The sequence below is a fragment of the Ammodytes marinus genome (genome assembly GCF_949987685.1).
Source record: "Ammodytes marinus genome assembly, chromosome: 18".
NCBI lineage: Eukaryota > Metazoa > Chordata > Actinopteri > Uranoscopiformes > Ammodytidae > Ammodytes > Ammodytes marinus.
Window position 1 is genome coordinate 13,202,262 of NC_137222.1, and position 27,500 is coordinate 13,229,761.

At 41.1% G+C, this 27,500-nt stretch overlaps 2 protein-coding genes across 3 annotated transcripts in view; one reads left to right on the plus strand and one right to left on the minus strand.

Moving 5' to 3' along the window:
* Positions 1 to 13,274, minus strand: scarb2c (scavenger receptor class B, member 2c). Its single transcript, XM_080046518.1, has 12 exons — positions 13,077 to 13,274; positions 12,226 to 12,383; positions 10,862 to 11,006; positions 10,188 to 10,379; positions 9,940 to 10,031; positions 8,811 to 8,930; positions 7,790 to 7,968; positions 7,141 to 7,259; positions 4,982 to 5,055; positions 4,477 to 4,528; positions 3,883 to 4,035; positions 1 to 1,505 (listed from the first exon to the last, which is right to left on the minus strand). The coding sequence occupies exons 1-12, from the start codon at positions 13,197 to 13,199 to the stop codon at positions 1,467 to 1,469; spliced, it is 1,446 nt and encodes a 481-aa protein (XP_079902644.1). The 5' UTR covers positions 13,200 to 13,274; the 3' UTR covers positions 1 to 1,466.
* Positions 13,275 to 15,393: 2,119 nt separating this feature from the next.
* rai14 (retinoic acid induced 14) overlaps positions 15,394 to 27,500 on the plus strand; it is a 44,709-nt gene continuing 32,602 nt past the window's right edge. For both annotated transcript variants that reach the window (XM_080046382.1, XM_080046383.1), the window contains exons 1-2: positions 15,394 to 15,682; positions 17,063 to 17,147. In XM_080046382.1, the coding sequence (XP_079902508.1) occupies positions 17,112 to 17,147 (36 nt within the window). In that variant the 5' untranslated portion in view covers positions 15,394 to 15,682; positions 17,063 to 17,111. The remainder of the gene's footprint in view (positions 15,683 to 17,062; positions 17,148 to 27,500) is intronic.

Here is a 27,500-nt window from a genome sequence, read left to right on the forward strand (position 1 = left end):
TGAACATGAGACAGGTTTATTGAAATTGTAGCAAATGGCAAGACAATGTACACATTGTTAATTATGTGACCTATCAGAGTACTGGTATGTAAACAGTGATGTCATGTTTATTTCACTATATATGAGTATTATTTATTTGTACACATACACATATATAATACATTTAAAGACAGTTAAGCGCGCGCTCTCTCTCTCTCACACACACACACACACAGGGATCAAACGGTGGTAATTGCTAAACAAATACACATCATATTCTAAACAGAAAATCAATTGCATAACAGTGGGTAACCATCAGTCTTTTCACCCAAAACTTTTGATAAAGTAACAATAATCTGATAAAAAGCTTTATAGTAGTGCACAATTTAATCTTTAAAGTCATAGGCAATTGCTAGTGGTTAAAAGGAAATGTTCTGTTTTGTAAAATATGTATCAGTAGTATAACTAGCATAAAGCTGTTCAAACACGGATTTTAAAGTATCAGTAAAAAAATTCAATATCATACATCCATGGCGAAGAAAATGTGCTTCACACCATCACGAGACAACAAATACACCGCCTGAAAACCTTCCCTTTATGCTGCTACTGTACAGGTAATACTGGTTTGGATGTTATTCCACATTGCACCGTTTACATTTAATGTGGATCGCTTGATTTCCACTGAAATAAAAAAAATCAGAACACATGCTTTTAAAGGGAAGCTGATCTAGTGCCAGCCAACCCAAGAACTTAACACAGAAGTCTTTTTTGCACTGCGTTGACTTCACCTGGTCATGGGATTGTTCCAATACAAAACGGTAAAATGCTGATGTTACAAAATTATTATAAATAAAAAGGTTATTTCCCTTGCATCAGAACCGCTAAACTGTTTCCTGCTTAGAGATGCCTCAAAAATATCACCAGACCATGCTATAAACGGATTACAGACCCACTTAAAAAAAAACTCAGTATTCCTTCATTACAATTGTCAGATCTGCAGCCGTTTTTCACTTTTCACCGACAGACACTTTACATACAAAGAAAAGCAGCAATATCGCACACAAATATGGGTTTTGGTGAATTATTGACACAATTTTTCACTTTAACCCCAAGATGTTCGAACAGATCAGAGCTGACTCCATATAATTCAAATTCCTTCGGAAGGGGATTTAAATTATTTTTCACACAGTTTCAATCCAAAATCCGATATTTATCTTTAAAAAATAACAATGTACTCACTTTAATATTTCATTAAAAGTGACTCATGCCACTAAGACCAAGCCTTGTTACAAGCAACACAAAGAGAGGAAACAGTCCTCTTCCCTTTGTGTCCTAAAAAGACAACAGATTCAAAAAGGTGGAATTCTGGTTATTAATGGAAATTCATACTTTGCTGTTTATAATAAAAACTTTGGATTAATTGAAACCTTGATGTTAAAATACACTGAACCATGGCAATCCCCCTCCTGTTAGATCCTTTTTTGCTGTTAGGATGAGATCAGGGGCTGTCGTTCAGCAGCAGTGCTCTGAAAAATGAAGCCAGACACAAATTGGCATTTAGACAGTGCTGAAAAATATTATATATAATATATATATATATATTAGTGCTGTCAGTTAAACGCGATATTAACGGCGTTAACGCAAACCCATTTTAACGGCGTCAATTTTTTTATCGCGCGATTAACGCTCGTCATGTCCTAGGAGACGTTGTGGTTTTTTCACAAGCTGTTGAATCAACTAGTAATGTTTTAACAACTGAAACACCACAAACTATACATATGGCTCGCAGTTAAGTTACTGTCAATTCAAACGGAACATGTCCTACAGCGTAATTTCACATTAAAATCATTTAACTGGCAAAACGACGAAACGTCAAGTCAATTCTGACTTTTATTTTGAAGCAGAAACCGGAACCTAGCACTTCCTAGCTCAGTTACGCGACCGTCACTAGTCTTCCGTGTGTGACTCTGAGACCCATGCTCTGAGTCTACACCAGGGGTGTCCAAACTACGGCCCGCGGGCCAACTGCGGCCCGCGGCCCGCTTTTTATTGGCCCGCGGCCGATTTTAAGAATATAATGTAATATGGCCCTTTAAAAAAAAAAAATTTTTTTTTTTTTTTTTTTTTTTTTTTTCATTTCTTAGTTAAGCCACTAGTGCAGGGGTGTCAAACACTGATTGATTGGCCTGTGGCACATTTTAAAAATATAATGTAATATGGCGCTTTTAATTTTTAAATAATTTAAATGCACTCATTATATTACAGAGAAATATGTCCCATAAAAGAAAAAGAGCCCATCCCAGAGGACCCTGCATAATATTTTATTTTAAATTAATATTATTATGGAAAATCTATGTCCTTCTCCAATAGCTTCTAATTCATCTGACACAGTGTCTCCATTTTTTTTTCATACAAAATTAATACTTAAAACTTAATTTCCCTCTCAAAGTGCACCAGATTCATGCATTTCACTTTAAAAACGTAAAAAAATCTCCCGGGGGGGCATACCCCCGGACCCCCCTAGGAGGGTCGAGACCTCGGCTGGATACTATTTTCACCCTGCTGGATATTGGATGCAAAGGCAGAAAACACTGGATGTATCATTGGCATATAAGCAAAAGGGGAAATGTGTCTGTTTAATGTGCAAGGAAAGTGTTACCGTGAAGAAGGATTACAATTTACGAAGACACTATGAAACTAAACATCAGAGCAGCTACATGTCCTGATAAATGTGTTATTTTTGCAAAGTGGCCCGGCCCTTCGTAGATTTTTCTGTATGTGGCCCTCAGTGAAAAAAGTTTGGACACCCCTGGTCTACACGGAAAAGAACAGAAAAGAAAGCTTTTCATTTGCAGAAGTCTAACTTATAACCCTGCGCGCACACCAAAACTTCCATGAATGTTAGTGGCAGCCACCAGTCATTCATTTTCACTTTAATTTTCGCTACGAAGGGAGACTGAAGCCTCGGCTGCAGCAGCGCCATGGCAACCACCTGTGTGTCCACTCAACACAGTCTGAAATAAGTTGTGGATGAAAGACTCCCAAAACATTTAGGCAGCAACCAGTCTAATGTAGCCTTAATACTAATTTGTTTTATATACCCTATGTTGTTTTATGGTTTGGTTTTTAAATAAAAAAAGAAGTTCCAATATGTTTGTGAATGCTGTTCAAGGGGTAGGGTGCAGGGGGGGGGGGGTCAATAGGCTATTGTTATTTGCACTGAATTGCAAATTATGATATTTTAGAAGAAATATTGTATCATTGTAATTCAGTGTATTTCTTCTTAAATATCATAATTAGAATGGGTGTGATAAGAGCATTAAAATGAGAAAATATAATGGGACAAAAAGAAGTCAAGGGACATTCAGGCTAGAATAAATAAAAATGCGATTAATCGCGATTAATCGCGAGTTAACTATGACATTAATGCGATTAATCGCGATTAAATATTTTAATCGCTTGACAGCACTAATATATATATATATATATATATATATATATATTATATTTTGATAATATTTTGATAAAAGTTAACATATACAGTATAATATGAAGGAAAACATATTAATACAACATTTACATTGGCATTATCAATTTGCCCCGTAACATTATCAATGAATAATATGCATAAAAAAAACAAGAGCTGACTTTTAATATTTAATATGTTTATTGTTATTCATAAAATGTTGACAATTGCTTAATTGTTACAGTTCTTTGGTAGAGCCCAGATTTTGTGTTTAACGGTCATTTATATTATTTTACATTTTATATTTCTATTTAAGTTTTGAACTGTTGGTCATAATCATTTAATCGATGGTGAATTTTTTTTAATTATTTTTTTATAAAATTATTTTTAGCTGCAGTTCTAAGGACCACACAAACCAATTAACCTCCAACACTCACCTCGGGGACCTTCTGTAGACACATCAGGAACATGAAGACGCCTCCCAGAATGATACCTAGACCAATCAGCATGAACGGAATGTTCTCCACGATGTTCTGCTCCGTAACGATCACCTGCAGCTTTCTGACTGAGGTGTCGTCGATGACAACGCTCTGAGAGGATGGCAGGAGGGCCAGATTAAAGGTAATCGGTCAGAGTGGAATAAATACACTGAACAAAGAAATAAACTTTTGCCAGAGCTACAGTACATCCCCTATTAGAGGGAATAGTAGACTTTGTTGTTCTGCCGTTTCATGACTGTAATGTATTTTAAAAGGTGAGGAATTTTAAATTCTATAAACAACTGGCATTCAGTTACTTATAAAAGTCAAGTAATTATGTTTTTTCTTCACTTCCAAGAAGCACATGCTTCACATTAGGCTCTTTTTTAATCTGTAAACTATCAAGAAGTGTGTGTGTGTGTGTGTGTGTGTGTGTGTGTGTGTGTGTGTGTGTGTGTGTGTGTGTGTGTGTGTGTGTGTGTGTGTGTGTGTGTGTGTGTGTGTGTGTGTGTGTGTGTGTGTGTGTGTGTGTGTGTGTGTGTGTGTTTGTACCTCATTGAGATAAACCACTGGAAAAACCACAGTCCTCACGTTTCCTGTTAGACTGAAAGAAAAATGTAATTATTTCAAAATGTGTCACTTACTATGATAATTATGTTAAGTATGTCGCCTACAAATTAGGGAATAAGCGGAATAGAGACATTTAGAAAACATGTTCATGCCCTTTAATGTCTTTTGTGCCGCCTGTTGTTTACTTGTGTAGTCTACATTTGGTTTGTGTACATGTAGTATGACATGTACATCTCTTCGGTCTGGACTAAAGATGATATCCCTGTTTGTTTCTTCAGATGCCAAGCAAGTTTAATACAAGTGAGCCAAGGCTGTCCAAAAGTAATTTCATGATGACGGTGGCATGATGAATTGCTTTACACTATCTTACTGGCAAGCCTTTCCTAGATACACAGCTAGTCATACAGCTGTTAAAGACTTCATTGAAGCCAATATGGTGAAGGTGGAGTCCATGACAAAAGACTGATGGAGGCAATGAGCCAGTTACCTGAAGGCGGGAATCTGCTCCACAAAGACGTTGACCTGGAGCCGCTTTGCTGCTCGCAGGATGATTCCTGTAAGCTGTGAAACAGAATTTAACTTTGTGAGGAACACATGCATTAAGAGAAACTTTACAGCACCGACTACACTCACTGCTGTCACTTAGTAATATATACACTTTAAAGCTTCAGCACCAATAAGACATGTTCACAAGACACTGTATTATGTCGAAGATCTTTATGCTGCAAATACCTTTTCATAGATGTACTTTGTGTGTTTGGTTCATTAATGATTTGACACACCAACTTACACATGCTGTTTGTACGCTAGTGAAGTTACCAGCAGAGACACTTTATTGTGATAAAATCACAGCCCTGAAGCTGGCAGTGCAGTTATACAGGGCACCGTAACCCACTGTTTATGACCAAGGTCGAAGTACTTTGACCAGTCTCAATAAAGTCATGTGTTGGGACAGTGAAGATTAAAGTATAGGAGGAAGGATATAAACAGACAAAACAGTAGCTTTGTTTACTGCCTTTAGAGACTGATTTTAACTCATGATGCCAACACCTTACACGTCGGCATTAATGAGGTGTTACTTGCTGGGTTGGGCCAAAAGACAAAGGTTTCTTTGATATATACTGAATATCTTTGATATTTACGTGTCACAATTCTAGGACTAAGCTTCAATTAACTACATAATACATATAGGGCCAGTTTCACAGACATGGATTAAGCCTAGTCCTGGACTAAATGGAATTTTGAATGGAGATTGTCCATTGAAAGTACAATTTAGTCCAGAACTAGGCTTAATCCATGTCTGCGAAACCGGCCCTTAAAATGGCAAACCTAAATTAATTAATTAAAGTTTCAATGCAAAGAAAATTCAGAAAGACGACAGTTTCGAACATAACTCCTTATAATAATTAGAACTTCTTCACTGTTTATGTCTTTGTAGTGATTTTGCATCCATTACTAATTAGATATTTCTACATATAAGGGTGAAGAGACGTCCAGTGAAATATTGTGCTCCTGGCAGGTGTTTTTTTTTTATGTTGATTCCTGTTTTCAAAGATTTATGACAGTAACAAAGTTATTACAGTATTACAAATGATAAGAGCTGTAGAGCTTATCTTTTGCGACAGCTCCGTTCCTTGTACCAGCTTTAATTGTTAACCTTCGTAAAAGGAGAAAAAAAGAGGCTGTGCTTGCATGGGTAACGATTGGCTTGCCAAGTCATTCAAGTTAAGATAGTTCACCATCTAGTGGCAGAACATGCATGCTTTTAAAAAAAAAATTAAAGATATTTTTTTGGCATTTTTATGCTTTATTGATAGTGTAGAGACAGAGTTTTTTTTTTTTTTTTTTAAACCTTTATTTATACAGGTATATCCCATTGAGACTGAAGACTCTTTTGCAAGGGAGACCTGTTTTTCCTTTCCCACGTTACCATTCACACACACATTCATACACCGATAGCAGGCTAACTATCGACATTCACATGAGGCAAGGTGGGTGAAGTGTCTTGCCCAAGGACACAACAACTATGAAACAGGTGGCAGGGCGGGGATCGAACCTCCAACCCTTTGATCATCGGCCGACCCGCTCTACCAACTGAGCCACAGTCGCCCAGAGTGGAAATGGGGCAGAGAGGGGAGTGACATGCAGAGAACGACCGCGGGCTGGAATCGAACCCGGGTCCGCTGCTGGCCGAGGCCCATGGGGGGGACGCCCTACCAACTGAGCTAAGGGCGCCCCCATGCTTTGTTTTTGTTCCGTGTTTTATAGTATACTGTCCGTTCTCATATCAGCTTTCTACATTGGAACTCATGACTGAAAAATGACTCATTTTAACATCATGTGGTTATTGGGTCATTCATTTTTCATTTTCAAGGGAAAGTTTGAAAAGTGTGAAGAGGAAGCTGGAAACCTCCAGCACACATACACTAAGAATAGATTTTAAGGAAGAGTAGGAGACAAGACATCTTGAAAAATATTTGAACATTAGCAGACTGTTTAGTAAAGGAGAATGTATAAATGTAATTTAAAAAAAATTTTTGGGGGGAGGGGGGCGGGATACAAATTATTATTCCATGCATATTATTCTAAAAAAACATGTCTTTAGGCCCAGGGGATCTTTAAGAATTACAGTTGAAATGTTCTTACCGGATTGATATCAATGACTGTCTGGTGCTGCTCCTTCTTAGGCTTCATGCCAAATACACCCTGAACAAATTTCTCATCGCCCTGGTAGAAGTGTGGTGAAGACATTATGATGGGAGCTCCTGAACAGACAGAAGATTCAGTTAGAAGAACATTATGAGAGATACTCAACAGAGCAGCACATTCAGAATGACAACAGTAATGAAGATCCAAGAATACATTTATTATAGCTAACACAGTTAACATAAAAGGTGCTCTATGCAGTTTCAAGAGGGGGGGATTTGTTTACCTTTGCAGAGCCTGCAGTTAATTTACTAAACATACTTACTTTCCATGTCATTCTTAGTATTGAATAATTCTAACATCATTAATCAAAACTAAATTATTTTGAAGAACCTGGAACCAAATGAAAGACTATAATATGTTTGAAAACAAAACGGTGGGCCCTGCTGCTGTGACCAACAACAGTGAAAAGGTAACTTTTCACGTTGCTTTCTAACTTCAAACTGTGTTTCAGGGATCCAATTTTCCTGTGAGGAAAGTTTGTTTATTTAGTTATGAGAATAAACCTAAGAAAATGTTCAGTTGTATGACACACCTAAAGTTACATAGTGCACCTTTAAATAAGATGTGTCACAATGAGACTTCCCACCTTGTTTACAGGGGCTGACATTCAGCACGCCTGAGCCCAGGCAATTATCATCAGGGACACAGAAGCCTGCGTTGGCTGGGTTCACAGTGCTATTGGCAAACACCTGGCTAGGGGGACTGAAGCGATACCCGGGGATTCCCTTCACCGTCACATCCTCCTCGTACAGAGCATACAGAGACCTTGGGAAACAGAGTCAAATGCTGGTTAATCTTCTGCAGACATTTTATTTGTGACATTGTGTTTGTTTTATGAAAGCGAAACTAACAAATGGGAGAGTTTGGAAAATACATGAACAAGTACATGAACTGTATGGTAAGCTTATTTACAATATTTTTTTTTGTCTCTGAAATGTTACTGGCTCATAAACCTTGGCTGTCTTCTTTTCCCAACCCCAGTCAGTAGTTAGTTGATCCGTGCATGCTCGCTTCACCCTCAGTTCTGATGTATGAACAGACAGCGTCGGAGAGAGCTGATGTTAGTTGTCTTAGTCAGCTCTAAATAGGAAGTAAGCCAACAGTGACCTAATTCAGTGACCAGTCATGCGAACAACAGGGCTAAATTGGATTCCTTAATCCTATATTCAGACATGAATAAATGCTGAGGGAAAAGGCCTAGGAAGAAGACATTCATAGGTCGACTGAGGGGGGAGCCATTTCACCAGCACACTCACAAGCCAGGCAGAATGAGTCAGCAAAAGAGAAAGAAGAAAAAAAAACCTTCTTTATTGCAGTCAATTTCATAATAAAGAGTCCGTGCTCAGTTGTGCTAAATAGGTGACCTAAATTAACGACAACATGCATTGTAGCTGTTGTTGAACATCCCTGAAGCTAATCTCAACATATGGAAATGACAAAATAATAACACCACCCACATCAGCTTAAAAGGGACTTCATTTACTGTTGTGTTTTTAATATTCTGTGGTCGAATGTTTAGGCTCATCCGACTCAATTTTAGCGCCTTCAGAAAGCCCCACTGACGCACAACCACAATATTTGAAAAAACACTTTTTAAGTCTACTCGCCTGCATAGGTCAGAGGAGAACATGTAGAGAGTCTCCTTCTTGGTGATGAGTGGATGGAAAGACGCCCCATTGGTTCCATTGATCATATTGCACTCAGCAGATGTCCACCAATTCAGCGAGCTGCGTGCACACAAAAATAAATAATATCATTAATCATTTCTATAGTTTTTTTTAATCAGTCTGTCATTTACTTACTGTCATTTACTTATTTGTGGTTACTTATGAAACCACAAATATTTCATTTTTTGGCAGCACTATTGAAGATTACTAACCAACTTTTATTTTTTAAATTTAAAAAATGTAAATGTTTAAAATAGTGTCTGCTTGCAGTAAATAAAGAGAGAAACTGTTAGAAATGTGAGCAAGTTGCTTTAACTAACTATTCTAAAAATTACTTTTATTAGCCATGACAATCACAGGCTCAGGAACAGTGTTATGTTAATTGATATGTTATATGACAATGTCATGAAAACAGGAAACCAACTTGGAAAGAACCCTTGATAGAATCAGACATGATTAAACAAGCCTTGATGAGGTTCCTATCTGGTACTACTGATGCAATCATTTGTGTAATCCAGCTCTCGTCCAATCAAACTGCATGTTATTGTGGAAGAAGTTTTTTGTTGAAGAAAACTTCACTATAGTCCAAAATTAAAACAAATCTTTACTTAGTTTCAGAAGACAATACAGATGATTATGGTCAGCATTCATGCATGGAGAGAAGACCAGAGCATCCTACTCAGAGCAATGCCAGGGTCTTGACTGAGTTGTATACAAAATGAGCTGCTTTATACAGAATGGTTGACATTGTCAGATAGGTAGAATAACAATGGAACAATCAAGTTTGGTTCTTGATGACATCAATGCTAATCTGAATCTGGGAGCTTCCTGGATGGCACACACCTAGGGTGTCAGCCCAATCACACTGATTTAATTACAATAGAAACTCCAGACAGGATACATCAGTAGTTAAGATGAGAGGAAATACACTTCATACAATGATCAAATAATGAATGTTGAGACAAGAGTAGAATTAAACTAATCAATATAAAATTGGCTTCCACATTATCAATGACTCTCACAAGGGCTCATTTTCACACTAGCATTTTGTGCTGGTATAAACAATTACCTGTCACCGTTCCATGTATCCACTCTAGCAAAGTCCAGGTAGTTTTGCTGACCAGTGAAGAACACATATTCACCATCGTTGGAAGCGTTGTTCTGTAAGAAAAAAGAAAAGAAAAAGCACTCAATCAAGGGCCTCTATGATTAATCAGAAAGTAAATATAAAGGTTTATGTGCAACTATCTCATATATTTGGAACCTTTTAATAATTGACCATACTTTACACTATGCACCGAGTATACAATAACATACCTTATAGAAGAGTCCAAAAACATCATCCAGATCAGGTTGGAAGGTTTTGAGGGCTTTGAGCAGGCCGTCTTCATATCCCCACAGCATCTCTCCCACGGTGCGCGTAGTGAACAGGCCTTCTTCTGTTCCCTTCATATAGGAGTTGATTACATTGGCCACGAATGGGTTGTCCTTGAATCTCTCCATCACTGTCTGCCCAGGAGAAACAAGGGAAGGTATCTTGTTAAAGACAGGCTGCTGTAAGCACTTTTGCATAACTTTCATAAAGAAAACCACGTAACAAAATGAATCCTTGACTTAAGTACCATGAAAAAAAATTGCAATGCATCATTTACGGCTGTATTATTTTAACAGTAAAAGGGAAAATCACATCTAGCTGTGCAGTGTATGAGTAAACAATTTGATATTTGAAGTAAAGTTAATTATAACAGCACTAACTTGAGTGTGTTGTTTCTCTATAAAGTGGCGTACTGCTTTCAAAAATAATGTTACTCCTTGTAGTTATAGGTTAACCTAGTGATCTTTAAATGTTCACCTTAAAAATATGACAAAATACTAAAATAAATTGGTAAGGCAAAACTTACATTGCTAATAAAAAAAATAAATAAATAGAAGTTAATGCTACTGTGAGTCAATTTTGTATAATGAAACACCACTAGTAAGTCAGGGCTCACCATTGCGGGGATGTTGACTGTTCTGATGAGGTCACTCTCTGGACCTCGGGACATGTTACGATCAAATATGTAGGTCTTGGTGTTGACAGCGTTTACTTTAGTGCCATTATCCTGGAAATTCACTTGCTCCATAGGCCGGTACTCTCTGTGTAGAAAATTGTAATAGAGAAATTGTCATGAGATGAAAGAAGATAACTTGATACTTTCTTGTTAGCCTGCAGCAAAAAAGTACAAATAAAGTATGTCTTCATCTTTAGCACCCTTAGTCCAAAATGCACAACTTTAAAAGATACTGCATGCACAAGATTGACTTTAGTCACACTCTATTCATGTAAAGCCTAAATTGACGACGCCCTGTCATTTTTTTTAACTTGACACCTTCAGGGTATTGCAATTATTTGTTAATTAAAAACTAGAAAATCAGTCTATTCTTGAAATATACAGTACTGTGCAAAAGTTTTGGGCAGGTGTGAAAAAATGCTGTAAACTAAGAATGCTTTCAAAATGCTTATCAATTAAAAAAAATACTAAAAGTGAACAATGTAGTTATACTGGATAAGCAAGGTCTCTCCCAGTCCCAGACAAAGATTTCTGAGTTAAAATTTGAAATATGTGGCTGTAGCAGAAGGCAGTTTGTTCGCTGAAGGGCTAGAGAGCGGGACAATAATGCGTGTCTGCAGGCAACAGTCAGTGAAGCATGGTGGAGGTTCCTTGCCAGTTTCGGGCTGCTTTCTGCAAATGGAGTTGAAGATTTGTTCAGGATTTATGGTGTCATCAATGCTGAGAAAAGTAGATGGATGTACCAGGGGTCATACTGGTTTCTGCCAGTTCTGAGCTGATGGCACTGCTGGATTTAGATTTCTCTTCTGATCGTTCACTGCATTTTTTCACACCTGCCTAAAACTTTTGCACAGTACTTTACTTATCAGCTTTGTTGACTTCTATTTGTTATCAAAGCAAACATTTTGCATTACAGTGTATATTAGATATTGCTTGTGCATGTTCTACTTTTATGTGGACATGTTCCCTGTGTATCTGTGGGTCTCTTCTTCATTGTATGAGCAAGTTTGTATATGAGACAGCAAAACGTTTTGCAGAATAGTAGGCTATAAGAATGGGATGCAAGTGGCTTTTCAGTTTTAGAATGTTTTACTTGACTTCACAGTTTGCCCTTTTCTGTTCATTTGCATTCATGTGTTTCATTTTGATATTTTAGAAGAAGTCATCTTGAATGAATTTGCTTCCCCTTCCTTTAGATTTGAGCGGATGTTTTTTTCTCCCACGGTGACATCTTCACTTCTGTTTCATAGAATTATTGATGCATAGAACAATCAGTCTGAGTCTTCCCCCAGATCCTCTCTCACCTGTACGTATATGGGCCAATCTCCACCACAGCGGGCCTTTCCCCGTCCAGCGCCTCTTCGGGATTGGTCAGATTGAAGAAGTAAAACTGCATGTAAATAGGGGCCGGTGGATCTGCCCACGCATCAAATGCCTCCGAGCCATTCTTCAAGACTACTTCCTAAGGGGGACAAAGGGCAGTGGGTTACTTGTCCTAGACGGTTGAGAAAAATGTGTGACACTAGACAAAATATCTTCTGCTGACTAAGCTGTCCTCACATCATATGATAAACCAATGCTGGATGGCGAAATATCATGTGGATGAATTGTCATGAAGTCATAAAGTTGGCCAGAGGTGGGAATATCACAAAGCAGGAATAGATTCAAATAATTCTGAAAACTATGCCAGATAACTAGGAGATTTGAACATAGCATGATTATATGATAATGATGTGAATGCGGATGAAATTTCTATTTCGTTTAAACGTTTATACTGACATTAATATACCCAAACAGCCAACAACATGGTGAGTTCCTAAAACTGACTAAATCATTCTACACCAGTATTGGTAGCAGCACATGCCACAACATAGCCTCATCGAGACTACCACTCAGCTAGTCGCAACACAACTTTGTGAGAAATGCTATTCGTAAATATGAGTAAACATTCAACTTCATTTCTCAGTTAAAAAACAAAAACTGTGCAATACCCATTTTCAGAGTGTAACTGAGTTCCAAATACGGCAGACACTCTTTGATGTTGATTTTAAATCAGGCTAGCCGACATTAGCTGTCACCAAATGTCCAACGTTAGATTATTTGAGGACTAACCCTAACGCTTGTTATAAAACGTTAGCATGAATAAAATGCTTACCGTTTTAACCATCGACTGTACAACATGTTGAAAAACTCGAGACAAGTTCAAAGAAATACCCAAAATCAAAAGTAGCACGGAAAAAACTCCGAGGGAGTAAATACAGCATGATTTGAGTAGCATGATGACACAGAGGAGTGGTATCTCCAACGTTGACGGGAATGGCTTTCACCGTCACCAACAGTAGCTACTCCTGTGTTTGTTATGATCTGATGGCCCAACCAGGAACTTGCTCGAAGGAGCAAAGACACACTTCCGGAACTAAATAATTACCTATTGCCACTTCCGCTTTCTTCGACAGTCGCCGTGCCCTCTGGAGCATGCAGCCGCCACAAATACACTACAAGGATATATTTACAATTGCCAGATTAATGCAAGTTGTAATGATGTATAACTCTAAAATGTGATGGTCCCCTAACATCTATTAGAACATGTTTTCCACAGTAGGTGGTGACTTTAGCCGAAATGCGGTGAAAATATTTATCTTGTAGATAAAACCTCTTTGATTTTAATCACATGTATCACAGTAACGTCATTCGTTAGATCCCAGTCACAGGCAGATCCGGATTTTGGGACTGTGGTAGTTTTTTGTTTAGCATTACTTTTTTTGTTAATGGGCACCACTAAACAGGATATCCACTAAACATACTATAAGGTGGGTCCTGCATAATCATCTTAGATCCTATGTTTTGTTCAGGGGCTCATGGTGTTTCAGTAAATTAAAAACAGACCTAAAGACCCAAAGCAAAAGATGAACTGTGTGGACCTTCTTTTTTAATGCGCAAAAGTACCCTTATTTCCCTCTCCTAAAATGTGTTCTACCACTCCATACAATAAATACCTACATTTCTAGTGCTTTTGACTTTGAGTATGGGTCTTGAATCAATTCTTGACCAAATAACCAATTCCTATATCCTTCAGGTTGTTCTAGTGTATGCAGCATCCTTACCAGCATAAAATAATAGACAAAAACATCACTTTTTAGTAGCATAGAAACCACATTAAATTAGATATTTTGATGTGTCTTATATTATAATAAGCATAATGTAATATACGATATGTTTTGAGATGTATGACATTTATTTATAGGTCATTTTAGAAAACCCTTTTGTTACCATCTATTTATTATTAATCATACAATTTATATTAACAATCTAGTAAATAGCTTCTCCACTAGATGTCACTGTCTTGGCATTTAAGCACACCATGACCCACATTCTTTATAGGGCTATAAACTGGAGTCACAGTACTCAATATTTAATACAGCCTAAAGTAGGCCACACCTTGGCTAAACAGAGTAACCTTTTAGCAGACTCTGTGTCACACTGCCCTTTTATCTATATCACTTTCCTTTCTCTGATTGTCCACACAGAAACATAATTTCAAAGATTCTGCTCATACTCATTTAGATCTGCCAACACAATTGAATAGATCATAGATTATATGCCTGATTGACACTGAACTAAGTGAGAACAGGATTCATTTAACAGAGATAATCTTTGGATCAAAACATTTGAACATTTGCTTCAAAAGAGTGGTTTTGGGTACAATGACAGACCCACAGACGGTGAGGTAGGCCTATAGCCTTGGAAACATGATCTCATCTTACCAAATAGCATCAACATCTAAACCTTATTCAGCCCAGACGTGTTCTTACCTGCACTGATTAGTTTCATTGCAGGGTTGTTGCGTCAATGCCCGTATTATCAACATGACTCGTCTGACAGGCGGTTTCTCAATCTGAGAGATGGAACGCAATGATTTTACAGACACATTATGTGTACACACAGCCTGTAAAAACTACTTCTGTGGAGCTGGAGGAGCTTTGTCAAGTCAGAGATGCATTATGGGAAATGTATGGCCCAGCTTTTTGGAGCTTGGCTCACTGGGACTAATCTTCAAAATATATTGGCTCCTCCTGATGCATTCATTTTGACCATTTTCACCACACAAAAAATCTGTCTATTTGTGCCCCAACCATAGACTGTGTAAAAGAAGGCACCAACTTTATGGAGACAAAATAATCTAGGCATATGTATATGCTGGGACATGAAAACACACAACAGTTTTAGGGGGAGTGTATGTCTGGTCAAAAAGCTTACAATTAGCCTATAGTGATTAATTAAGAAAAAGTGGCGCCAAGAAAAGAATAAGAATGTCTATTCTATTCTAAAATATTCTATTCAAGTTGTGTTAGTGCAGTTTTGTGGGAAATGTGAGAAATGCCCCTTTAATCAGAACATGAATGGGGCACAATGGAGAACACGAGAGGGCTCCTTCACCGTGGTCACGAGAGCACTGGGAGAGTGACGTCATTTTCCCAAACCGGGCAAGAGCCGAGAGTTGAATCCCGAGTGAGAGACAGTCAGGAGTCCGCGAACAAGTTTTAATGTATGCGGGCCGAGTCTGCCCAGTGTGTCGGAGCCAGGTCGGAGCGCACCGTTTTCCTCTCCTTTATGCATCCGCCTGCTTGATTTAGCTTAACAACGGCTCGCTGTTCCCTCACCGGCTCGGTAGCTTCATCTGTTTTTGGCACAAAAAGCGGTTGTGTGTCAGTTCTACTTGTATGTTTCCAGCCTTTTTTGCGACTCCCAACACACAACGGGGTAAGTGTACATGTACAGCAAATCTCATGTAAATAGTTGTTTGTAGAAATGATGGCTAGTTATTGTTTTCTTTAAACAAACCCCTCACAACTGACGCGTTTGTTTGTCTCAGCGGTAATTCAAACGGCTCCCGTGCGCAGCTACAACAAAGCGTCCAATCTGATATTCCAGTGTTCTGTGTGCAATGATTTACGTCGCTGGCATTCTCTTCTGTGCGAAACCAAACGAGTTGCAGCTTTTTGTTTGTGCATGTATTTACGCGTAACTTCAAGTGGTTGAGCAGCAGTATGCAAATATGCTCAGATTACAACCATAGACAGCGTTCTGAACTGATTGTTTGGCGGTGGACGGTTTTTGTTAGCATATTTATTCAGCAGCCTATCGAAGTTAGCTGTCCAACAGTAGCCTAAACATCTTTAGGCTAAAAAAGATGTTTTAAGTTTTTGCAGATGTTTACAATCCACTTCAACTTCTTAATAGTTGATTTCATCAACAGCCCATCAATTTTATTGATGGGCTGTTGGTACAGTAGTTATCTCATCAGGGGTCCACAGAATATTAATATTTGCTTTATGAATGAGGTAGGGAAATGTAGGTTTATCTCAATGGCTTGATTGCTGCCATAGGAGGATGCACCAAACTAGGCCCACCTGTATCTGCCATCATAAAAACAAAAGGCTTTGTGAAATCTGAATAACTGATATAATATTTGTGTCTGCAAAATCTTTATGAATGCATACATTTTTTTGAACAGTATTCCTTCCAGCAATCATTGCAAAGAAGCTCTCAAATTGCTTTCACAGTGCTCTTGGTTGAAATACAAGCCGACACAGGGGACCCTGGAAATAATAATAAGCCGACTAATTTGGACTGGAATGCTCACAATTATATTTTAGGAGTGAAATCATTTGACAAGGTCATTTCAGGCATGAAAATTGCTCAAGGCATTTAAGGTGCAAAAAATAATAATACTGTCACCAGGTTCCCCCGGGGCTCTTTGGTGATTTAAAACATCCTTATAGAAAACCATACAAGCCAGAAACCATTTTCAGCAACATGATACAGACTAAAGAGTTCAGTGAACAAATTAATTCTACAATATTTTTTACACATTGATTATTGTCACTAACTGTAGTTTGAGAAGTTGTGCTGTGAATGAGGCTTTAATAAACATCACTTCTTAGTAATGAGGAAAATGTCGTTTTACTAAGGCTGTAGGGTACTGTCAAATCCCTGCTGCTGAACTGCAAATGTACATCTCATATCCATGACTTGAACTTGTGTGGTTAATATAGTGTCACTAATACTAAGACTGGTTATTTATCCTTATTTGAAATGGAAGCAAATTGAGTTTAAACATTTGTGTGTTTTTCCTCACAGCCTTGACTGCTGAGTGATTCGGTGAGTGACTGCATGGACCGGACTGAACATGAAGAGCCTTAAAGCCAAGTTCAGAAAAACTGATGTAAGTACTGTAACACATGTTCGTGGCTTTGCAAAGTGTGTGTACAATAATACATGCGACCATGTGTTCACATGTGTGCGTCTGCATGGCTGAGTCAGTGTCTGTGTATACGGCTGTAGCGGTTGATTCATGGCAGATTTTCTCAACCTTGGGAACCTCAGCAGCACCCCCGTGGCCTGTTGATATTTTGTTATTTAGGAAAAAATAATTGGCTTTGATAAATAAAAATAAATACATTTGAATCATAATGTCTCCCTCCATGCTCTTGTAAACAGATAAAGTATGCCATGCCCAATTTCTCATGACAACTTGTGAGTTCTAATTGAAGGTTTATTACCCATTATTTATGGTTTTAGTAACATATCACAGACTTTTATACAGACATGTAAATTACTTTGGAAGGTGACTGTACAATGCAATGTGAACTATTTTGTCCTACAAAGTCCTTCAAACCAAAGTGGACAAATTTCTCCAGAATCTCTGACTCTACACCGCTCCCGATTAGGTTATGATCCCGCTGACTATATGAATCAGTCTTTAGGGAGGAATCACTTCATGTTGGTTCAGCCATTCATTTGGTTGGAAGATACTCCACACTCACAGGAAGTGAGGCGTCTCCACAGCGGCTGACTCATCTGTTGTCACAGTGACCGCAATGACACAGAGCCAGACAGGAAAAATCTGGAGGCTTGCTGGATGAATGGGATAAGTTTTAAGGGAATGGAGGGAGTGTCAGAAGTAGAGAAGTTGGCCAGTTGAGAGAAAAATGCCAATTATATGAGACACTTGGTTCATGTAGACAGTTTCCATGAGGTTAAGAGTGTGTGGCGGGGCAGGATGGGGATCTGTGTTCAAACGGCATGCTCTGTTGAGAGAGAGAGAGAGAGAGACTGTCCCACAGAGGAATAATTAGGTGGAGTACATCCTTGCTTTTACTCAATTATAGCCACAAGCCTATATGCAAGGCACATCTACTGCATTGTTAGGTAGAAAGCAATTCAGTAGAAAATGGCAAAAGAGTGTCTGGTCATCTTGAACACGGTGCAGTTTGACATGCACTGCAGCCTGAGCCTAATATTAGAAAATTATTTTTCAAATTCAGACAGCTATGTGAGGGAGTACAATAGTACCCATTGTTCCACACAATGTTGAGTCCAGAATTGGGCTGCAAGGTCACAGTAGTTACTCCTTAGTGTGTAAAATGGTCGGTTGCTGTCTCACCTTTAACTGGGTGTTTACCAGTTGAAACCTGTACTGTTACAGTAAGAGTTGAAAATACTTTGAGAGGGATGAGTCTGGAATGAAATGCTTGTCCTCACTGAACTAGCCAGTCGTAGGCGGCATGAGAGAAGAAAGGGAAGAGCAGTGGATGTGAATGTTGCTTAGAAACACGACTGGAGCCATTAGCAATCATGGATTCCTTTGCAGACCTCACACCCATGTACATTGTCGCGTTTGATGGTTTGGTAACTTGTCTAATGATTATTGGGTCTGTAATGAATCCCAGTTTACATATCTGTGCATTTATGTGATGTTTGATGAAAGAAACGACTCAAATGTTGTGCCGCACTAGTTACAGTAAACATCTAAATCTGTTGAAAGCAGTTTTAATTGATGTACCATTGCTCTTGCACTTAATACAAAGCCCTGCCCATCGTCCAAGTCAATATTTCACCCTCAGTGTACGTATGTATGTCATACCCTGGAAATCCAGACTCGCCGCTAGCAAATTTATATTTGCTCTGCAACACTCTGGGCACGAACCAATCGAAGCTCATTAACTATGTCAGAAAATTCGGAGCTACCAATCAAATCGTACTATCTGATATGGGTGGGCGTAACCGGATGACGACAGTGCTGCACATGCGCCGTTGAAGTGGTCAAAGTAAACACCAAAGAGGTCTGCTGATACGTTGTTTGAATGATTTGGACTTTGATTTTTTTTTTAATTAACAGAAGACAGCACTCAAATCTTTCATTAGCAAGAGAGATGAATTTGCTGTTTTGCCGACCGAACACTGCAAAAGTGTAATTTACCAGTTAGCCCCGCTGTTCGTTAAACGAACGGTTCTGAATATGTCACCTGGTTCATTGCTCTGATTGGTCGTAATGCTATCCAATTGTGTGCAGTGGTATTTTGAAATGCATGCATTGGTGCCGCCCCTTGAGTTGGAAAGGTTTGTTGCTCATCGCCAGACCCTACATCATTCCATAATCAGAAAACTGTGTATCTTCTCTGCTACATTGTGGAAATCCACATCTTACCAATGGTATGCTTGGATTATTACACATTTAATTTCTCTTGAGCAACTTTGTGAAAAATGTAGTGCATTTTATCAAAAGAAAAATACATAGATGTACCTTTTTAAGAAACTACTAACTTTCGGTGAACTACACATTGATTTTGTATGCAGAAAAATCCCGTGTAAAACGATGCCAGTATTGAAGTGCAAACATGATGATTAAAATAAATGGTCCTGATTAAGATATGCAGAAAAAATGTTTCAGAAGCCAGAAGAATGTTTATCCTCCGGCCCCGTAAGCCATTCCAGTGGTCTTTATAGAAACCCTAAACAACCATAATAGAAAGAAAAGATCTCCTTGGTTCTATTTTAGGCTTTGTGTGTCATTGACAGATTACCCAGGAATGTTTCTCCCCCAAAACAGGCCCTTAATTTTTTTTTAAACAAAATAACAGAAACTTAATGCTTCTGTAAATAGCTTTTCTATGAAGTCAAGATATTTCCAGATAAAGTGTTACACAATCTGTGTTTAAATGTTAAAACTTTGCTGATCGCTTCACTTGAAGGATCGTCCTCCAGCAGATTGAACTAAATGGATCAGACAGCCAAACCTTTACCAAACACCACTAGAAAATCAGGCTTAAATAAGGTAGAACATGTTAAAAATTAGACTGGAGAAGTGAATAAGATGTGTTTGTACTGTAATGAATGAGACAAATTAGCTGGACTATACGGCCAGATAATTAAACCTTGATTTGTATATTTTTATAATTCGTTGATGGTTTACAACTGTACTATATTTTCATCTCGACTCAAGCTAGAAAGACCATAAAACACACTTATACAGCAGACTTTGTATTCTTCATCAAGGTGACCTCCTTCCATGTTTGTTATAACATAATTAGAAAACAACAGAAGCAATGATTACATTCTAGATAGCTTGCTAATTAGCTGACAATACCACGGTATTATTTGTGTGACAATGCATAGAAAAAGGGCTTTTTCACTGCAGACATTTTGACCTGTCATAGTAGGAAAAGCACAGGTGGTACCAATAAGTTTAACGATGGCTTCATACTATTCCCAGTAAACCTCGACAGTGAGCCTTCATGCACACTATATACCACGGACCTGGTAGTGGCAAAACTATATCAAGTGCAGCTATTATTAATGTCATATATTACACGTGTTTTTTTCCAGTAGTGGCACGTTTAAATGTGTCATGTCTAAGACCTTTTGCCACCATTGTATCCTAACATATTTTACACCATGCAAAGTCAAAATAACCCAAAAATTATGTTGCTTGTTTAACTTCACCTCTCCCACACAATCATGGCTCATTATATCAACAAACTGACACATTTTTTATTTTGTTTCATTTTTATATGATAGCTGTATAATTACCATGCCAACTAGCTTGAAAACTGTACAGCCAGGCAAACTCGGCAGGATGTGTCACCAGGTTAAGTAGATCTGCTTTCTGAAATGCTGCACTCTGAATGCGGTGAAAGGTAGTGTGAACGCGCCGCCTACGCTTAAGGTGCTAATGCATTTCCCACCTGATTATTTAACAGCCTTATCGCTGAACAAAAGATCAACTGAGAACGCAACTGAATGGATGATTTTCTCACAGAAAATACAGCAGACTTATTCAATGGTATTTCTTCTGCTCTGGGATCATCATCATGGCTATGTTGTGGTTTGACGTTTTTTTTCCACATGACATTTTTCCAACATAATTTTGTGAATGCCAGTACCTTAAAGGGAGTAACAGACTCTGTGAGCAGGTCAGGTGTGTGCAGTTATGCAAGGCCAAAGTGAATCAGAGGAATGTGTATGTGTGTGTGTGTGTGTGTGTGTGTTCTGAAATGTTTGCACTGCCTTCTGCCTGACTGGGTCTGTGTTTGAGTGTTGTTAATGTGTGTCTGCCTTAATGTCTTTTGAATACATAATTGACATTTTTGGATTTGTTTGTGGATAATTTCAGCTAAGCCTATTTGGCCAAATAGTGGTGTGTGTGAGAGAGTATGTGAGAAAGGGAGACAGAGCAGTGTTGAAGGCAAGCAGACAGTGTAATCTGGTTTCTGGGAATTGGATGGCAAAAAGCCACTGGGAGACTTACGGGCATTTTGCTTCAGCCATGTCTGAACAATCAGCTATCAGAAATGGCCGTTGTTAGAAAGTCCGATGGCTGTTCCGAACTCAAGAGTGCATGCTCTGCTGCCGTGATGCGCGCAGCCGTTGATCACTGTGACGCGTGCGACCAGCGTTGATTGACAGCTCATACTCATGCTGTCACTTGCCCATAACTGTCCCTCGTAACTGTCACTCGCTTATATTATTTCGACCGCGGATAAGTTTGCCCGTTACGTGGCTTGTCAATGACTCCTTTTCCTGTTAAGTTGTAGCTGAACACCATTGTATGGATGCAAGTGTGTGTGTCAATGACGATTCGTGAGTATTTTCATCTGTTTGTAGAAGTTATATGTTTAATTGCCGTTGATTTAGAAACGGTTGGATCGCCATTGTTTGGTCACGTTATGTAACGGCCTCGGATATGTTTTACTTTCTTAATATATTAATGGCCGATTATTTTCCTGTATTTTATGTGTTATTAGAATAGTCCAGATTTACCATTAAGTGGCGAGTGCATTGTTTTATGTTATTTGCATATGAGGATTTGTATGGTTTATATTCCTTAATTACAAATACCAATGTATATTTGTTTCCCTTTCCTTGTAGACCACATTCTTTGCATCTGTACTGCCTAAAACCTCCAGTAAAATCCTAAACTGCATTTCTGACTCAAGAGGTGTTCTTACCAACACACCAAGGCGACACCAGCAGTCCGTGAACTACCTATACAGTCCTTTACCATACACCAGTTTTAACATTGGTCCTTCGAGCCGGATCAGTGGTGCTACCTTGGATTCCTAAGCCCTTCAGAATGCAGTATCCCCCACCTGATGAGGAAGTGGTAGACTCTACACGCCCTAAACGCTGGTCTCAACCACCCGCTTATCTGAGGGATTATGATGTCCAACTGGCTGGTCGAAAGCAAATAATGCAGTCACAGGAACCTTATGCAGTACAGCATGCACAGAGACTAGAAGACAGGCGCCACACCATGGTGGTGGATGAAGCGAGGAGGATGACGCCACATTCATCCCGCTCAGCCAGCCCTATTAGCCAACATGCAGAGTATGTACTGCTAGATGAATGGAACATAGCTGAGGAGCCACATGCAGCCAAGTATTATGCATATCAAAGTAACAAGCAGTACGCCTTTGATGCACAGATGGCGCTGCGATCAGAGAGGGAACCCAGGTTACAGTCACCTTTCCACAGACCCTGGGAGAGGTCTGAACATCCAGGATTACAAGCGGTGCATCCAAAGGCACCTATGTGGTCGTCACCTTACAGCCTGCCTGCCCAAAGTACTGATGGGGAGTATGTGCCTCCATTCTATCAGCTTCCTTCTGTCGCTGCCCAAGCTCCGCCTACACAATCTAGCCCTTTGCATCCTTCAAAGCCTGTGCTACAACTGCCACCTCAGAGTTTTAGCACACCTGTCTCAGCACCTCAGTCATTGATGACTGCACCTTATTTTCTACAGAGGGATGTGAGACCAGATCAAGCACATGGAGCCTACAACTACTCTGCAGACCCACCTGCTCAGCCAGCAGACGACAGAGAGCAGCTCCTGATGGATTCCATGAGCAGGATGATGGGTGAGTTACAAGTCATAAGAGCTCAAGCGGCATCAGCCCAGCCTAGGAACCAGTCCTCAGTTGCACCACATTCAGGCGTGCAGCCCAATACTCCGTTACCAACATTCCAGTACAACGGAAGAGGTCATAATCAGGTGCCTGCTGCTGACAACCAGTACGTTGAACGTGGGTATACACAACAGCCTGCTACTAGCTGGAACCCACCGCTACCTTCACAGCCACTGCAGCCAGCCCACCTCAGCCAGCCATATAGTATGCAGCCTCAATATGTGCCACATATTGACACCTTGTATGCTGCGCCTGCACAGCGGCCACCTGCATTCCTGAGTGAACGGTCCTACCGAGGTCCCATTCCAAAGATCCCAGATTTCTCCAAAAGAGACCCTAGTGAGTTCACACGTCTAAAGATTGCCTTGGGAAACCTCCTACCTCCTGATGCCACGGAACTATTCCGCTATCAGGTTCTCCTCGACCACCTCAAGCTCGATGAGGCTCGTCTGGTTGCTGATGCCTATCTGAACTCACCTATGCCATATACGGACACCATGGCTGCCCTGACGGACAAGTTTGGCCAACCTCAGAAGCTAGCCATGACGAAAATAGCCACTGTGATGAATGCCCCAGACATTCGACAGGGAGATTCACAGGGCTTCCAGAAGTTTGCGCTACAAGTGCGAGCCCTAGTGGGGATGCTCCAGGCTCTGGGGCATGAAGGTGCAGTGGAGCTCCAATGCGGGTCACACGTCGAACGGCTCTTAAGTAAGTTGCCCTCTGATCTACGATCTGAGTTCCGGAGATCTATGTGTCGGCGACCTGGAACAGGGTCAAACCTGGCAGACTTCTCAGAATGGCTGCAATATGAGGCATGGTGCCAGGATAGCGAAAGCCAATCTAGCTTCCGAGAGCACAACTCAGACGCTAAGAGGAACATGGATCGAAAGCACGATACTAAACCATCTCGTCCAGCCACAGTGCTTCATGGTGCAGAGGATACCTCTGACAAGCCTCCTGAAGCGCCAGCACCAAAGGAGCCTGACAAGAAGAAGACAAGGCAAGCTTACTGCCCATATTGTGAAAGCAAAGAGCACTTCCTGAGTCAGTGTGATACCTTCAAGTCTTTCAGCAAAGACCAGATTATCCAGTGGATAAAAACAAACCAACGCTGCTGGCGGTGTGGAAGAAACCATCAGGCAGCACAGTGCACCCTTAAGAAACCCTGCAGTAAGTGTCAAGGTAAACATCTCCAGGTACTGCATGAGGTCAACGTCAAGCCCGCCAGAGAAGGGTCATGTCTAGTCAGCTCTGCTAACGATACCCTTTACCTAGGCAGACCAACAGAGTGCAGCCGTGTCCTCCTGAAAATAGTCCGGGTCCTCCTGCAGCACGAGAACAAGACACTGGATACTTACGCAGTTCTAGATGACGGCTCGGAACGCACAATGCTTCTTTCTGCAGCTGCTCGTGAACTAGGACTACAAGGAACTCCAGAAAACCTAGCCTTGCGAACCATTCGCCAGGATGTGCAAACGTTGGATGGCATGTCTGTCACCTTCCGAGTTTCATCCATTACTCAGCCTAACAGAGCCTTCCTCATAAGTGATGCCTTCACTGCCAAACAGCTCAGCCTCGCAGACCACACGTATCCAGTGGCCACCCTCAAATCGAAGTTCAAGCACCTCCAGGACATTCCTCTACAACCATTTGACAGAGTCAGTCCAATGCTACTCATTGGGGCAGACCATACTCACCTGATAACTCCAGTCGAGCCAGTTCGCCTGGGACCCCCAGGTGGCCCTGCAGCTATTAAGACCAGGCTTGGTTGGACGCTCCAGGGCCCAGCAAGACACGCAGAGTTGCAGTCATCAGTCCAGTGTTTGTTCACATCTCTCAGTCCTCTGGACGTAGAACTGATGAGAAACGTCGAGAAACTTTGGCAATTGGATGTTTTGCCTGCTAGAAATGAGAAACAGGTGACGCGTTCAAGAGAGGACCAGCAGGCCATCGATCTGCTCGATGCCAAGACCACCAGGGTTGATGTCAATGGCATTCTCAGATATGCAACCCCGTTGCTCTGGAGGAAGAACTCACCTATCTTACAGGCTCCTATGGATGCTGCTATGCCGAGGCTTAGAAGTCTGGAGAGGCGCCTTTTAAAGGATCCAGAGAGTTCAGCCGCTTATGAAGTGGAGATAAAGAAGCTGGAAGCTGCTGGTACTGTGGCAAGGTTGCCTGCGCAGGAGAGCACACGCGGTAAAGATAGTTGTTGGTATATCCCTCACCATATGGTGCATCACAACGGAAAGAACCGAGTCGTATTCGATTGCTCCTTCCAGTATAAAGGCCTTTGCCTTAACAAGTCTCTGCTGCCCGGTCCTACATTGAGTCCTTCCTTACTGGGAGTCCTTCTTCGATTCCGTGAGCACACTGTTGGCATAAGTGGTGACATAAAAGGTATGTTTCACCAGGTGCTGTTGCTGCCTGAAGACAAACCCCTATTGCGATTCCTTTGGCGCAGCCAACAGAAGGAAGAGACACCTCGAGTATACGAATGGCAGGTGCTGCCATTCGGAACCACATGCAGCCCCTGTTGTGCGACCTACGCCTTACAGCGTCATGTCTTCGACCACAGCAGTACCGACAGCGAGGAACGGTCCTCAGTAGAAAGGTGCTTCTATGTTGACAACTGCTTACAGAGCCTGCCATCTTCTCAGGAAGCAAAACAGCTGGTCGACAAGCTCAGAAGCCTTCTTGCCACTGGAGGATTTGAACTACGTCAGTGGGCCAGCAACGTGCCCAAAGTCATAAGCCACCTACCTGCGGATGCCAGGTCGGATAAGTTGGAACTGTGGCTGGCCCAAGACAAGTCCGAAGCGCACGAGTCAACGCTAGGACTGAGCTGGCGTTGTGATGCTGACACCTTCAGCTACAAGCACCGACCTGTCAACTACAAAGAAACCACCATGCGTAACATCTACCGTGTGTTAGCCAGTCAGTATGACCCTCTTGGGTTTATACTTCCTTTCACCACACGAGCGAAGGTACTGGTTCAGCGGCTGTGGGACAAAAGGAGGGACTGGGATGATCCCAACCTCCCTGAAGACCTTCTAAGAGTCTGGCGTACATGGGAAGGGGAACTTGAATACCTGCCTCAAGTTCAGTTGCCTAGATGTTACACCACAGCTACCATGGACCACCCAGACACCAAGAGAGACGTACACATATTTTGTGATGCCTCCGAAAAGGCCTACGGATCGGTGGCCTACCTGCGTTCTGAATGCGCTAGAGGTATGGTTCATGTTGCCTTCCTCCTCGCACGCTCAAGAGTTGCACCTCGGAAACAACTTTCAGTGCCCAGACTGGAGCTTTGTGCAGCCGTGACGGGAGCTCGGTTGGCAAAGCTACTGGAAGCTGAGCTCACCTTTGAGATTCGTCACCTTGTGCTCTGGAGTGATTCAACAACAGTCCTAACCTGGCTTAGTTCAGAGTCATGTCACTTTAAAGTCTTTGTAGGCACCAGGGTGACGGAAATACAAGAGCTCACCGACCTCAAGGCCTGGCGATACATCGATTCGCCTAGGAATCCAGCAGACGACCTGACTAGGGGTAAAACCCTCCAAGAGTTGGTGAAACCTAACAGATGGTGTCAAGGACCAGAGTTCCTGCAGTTATCTCCTGAGGAGTGGCCAGTCCTTCCTCCACCGAACTGCCCTGAAGCAGAGGACACCACAGAGCTTAAGCGTTCTGCCTTCTGTGGACTTGGTACGACTTCAGATTCCCAGGGAACGGATGGATCTACCTTCAGGACTTGGAAAGAGCTGGTTGAGTTTCATGCTCGGGAGCTTCACGGGGCGGCTGGACCACCACCCGCTAGTGCATATCAAGCTGCAGAGATGCTCGCCTTCAGGAATGCTCAGCGAGAGAGCTTCAGAGAAGAATATGTGCTCCTCCAAACCGGTAAACCTGTTTCATCCAGCAGTCGTCTCCTTTGCCTTTCGCCTGAGTTCGACACGACACATCAGGTCATCAGAGTGGGAGGACGGCTCCGTAGAGTGGAGGGACTCGATGTGGCGGCCGTACACCCGATTGTGCTAAGTCCTAACCACCCTTTTACCAAGTTACTCATCCAGGAGTACGACTCCAGACTGTGCCACCCCGGACCGGAGCGGGTATTCGCTGAATTGAGGCGTACCGCATGGATCTTAAGAGGCCGCGAGGCAGTGAAACGTCACCAGCATGGATGCGTGGAGTGCTGTCGATGGAGGTCCAAACCAGCCAGCCAGAAGATGGCCGACCTACCACCACCTCGGCTCAGGTTGTTCAAACCTGCTTTCTACTCCTGCGGTATCGATTGCTTTGGCCCACTCCAGGTGAAGATTGGC

What these genes read in the sequence shown, in the direction of transcription:
- scarb2c (XM_080046518.1), bottom strand. Translation starts at nt 13,199, where the DNA reads ATGCTACTCAAATCATGCTGTATTTACTCCCTCGGAGTTTTTTCCGTG. An exon ending in CAGTCAACATCCCCGCAATG is followed by an intron (nt 10,380 to 10,861) that starts GTGAGCCCTGAC and finishes TCTCCTGGGCAG; the next exon opens with ACAGTGATGGAGAGATTCAA. An exon ending in CAGTGGTTTATCTCAATGAG is followed by an intron (nt 4,036 to 4,476) that starts GTACAAACACAC and finishes CCATCCTCTCAG; the next exon opens with AGCGTTGTCATCGACGACAC.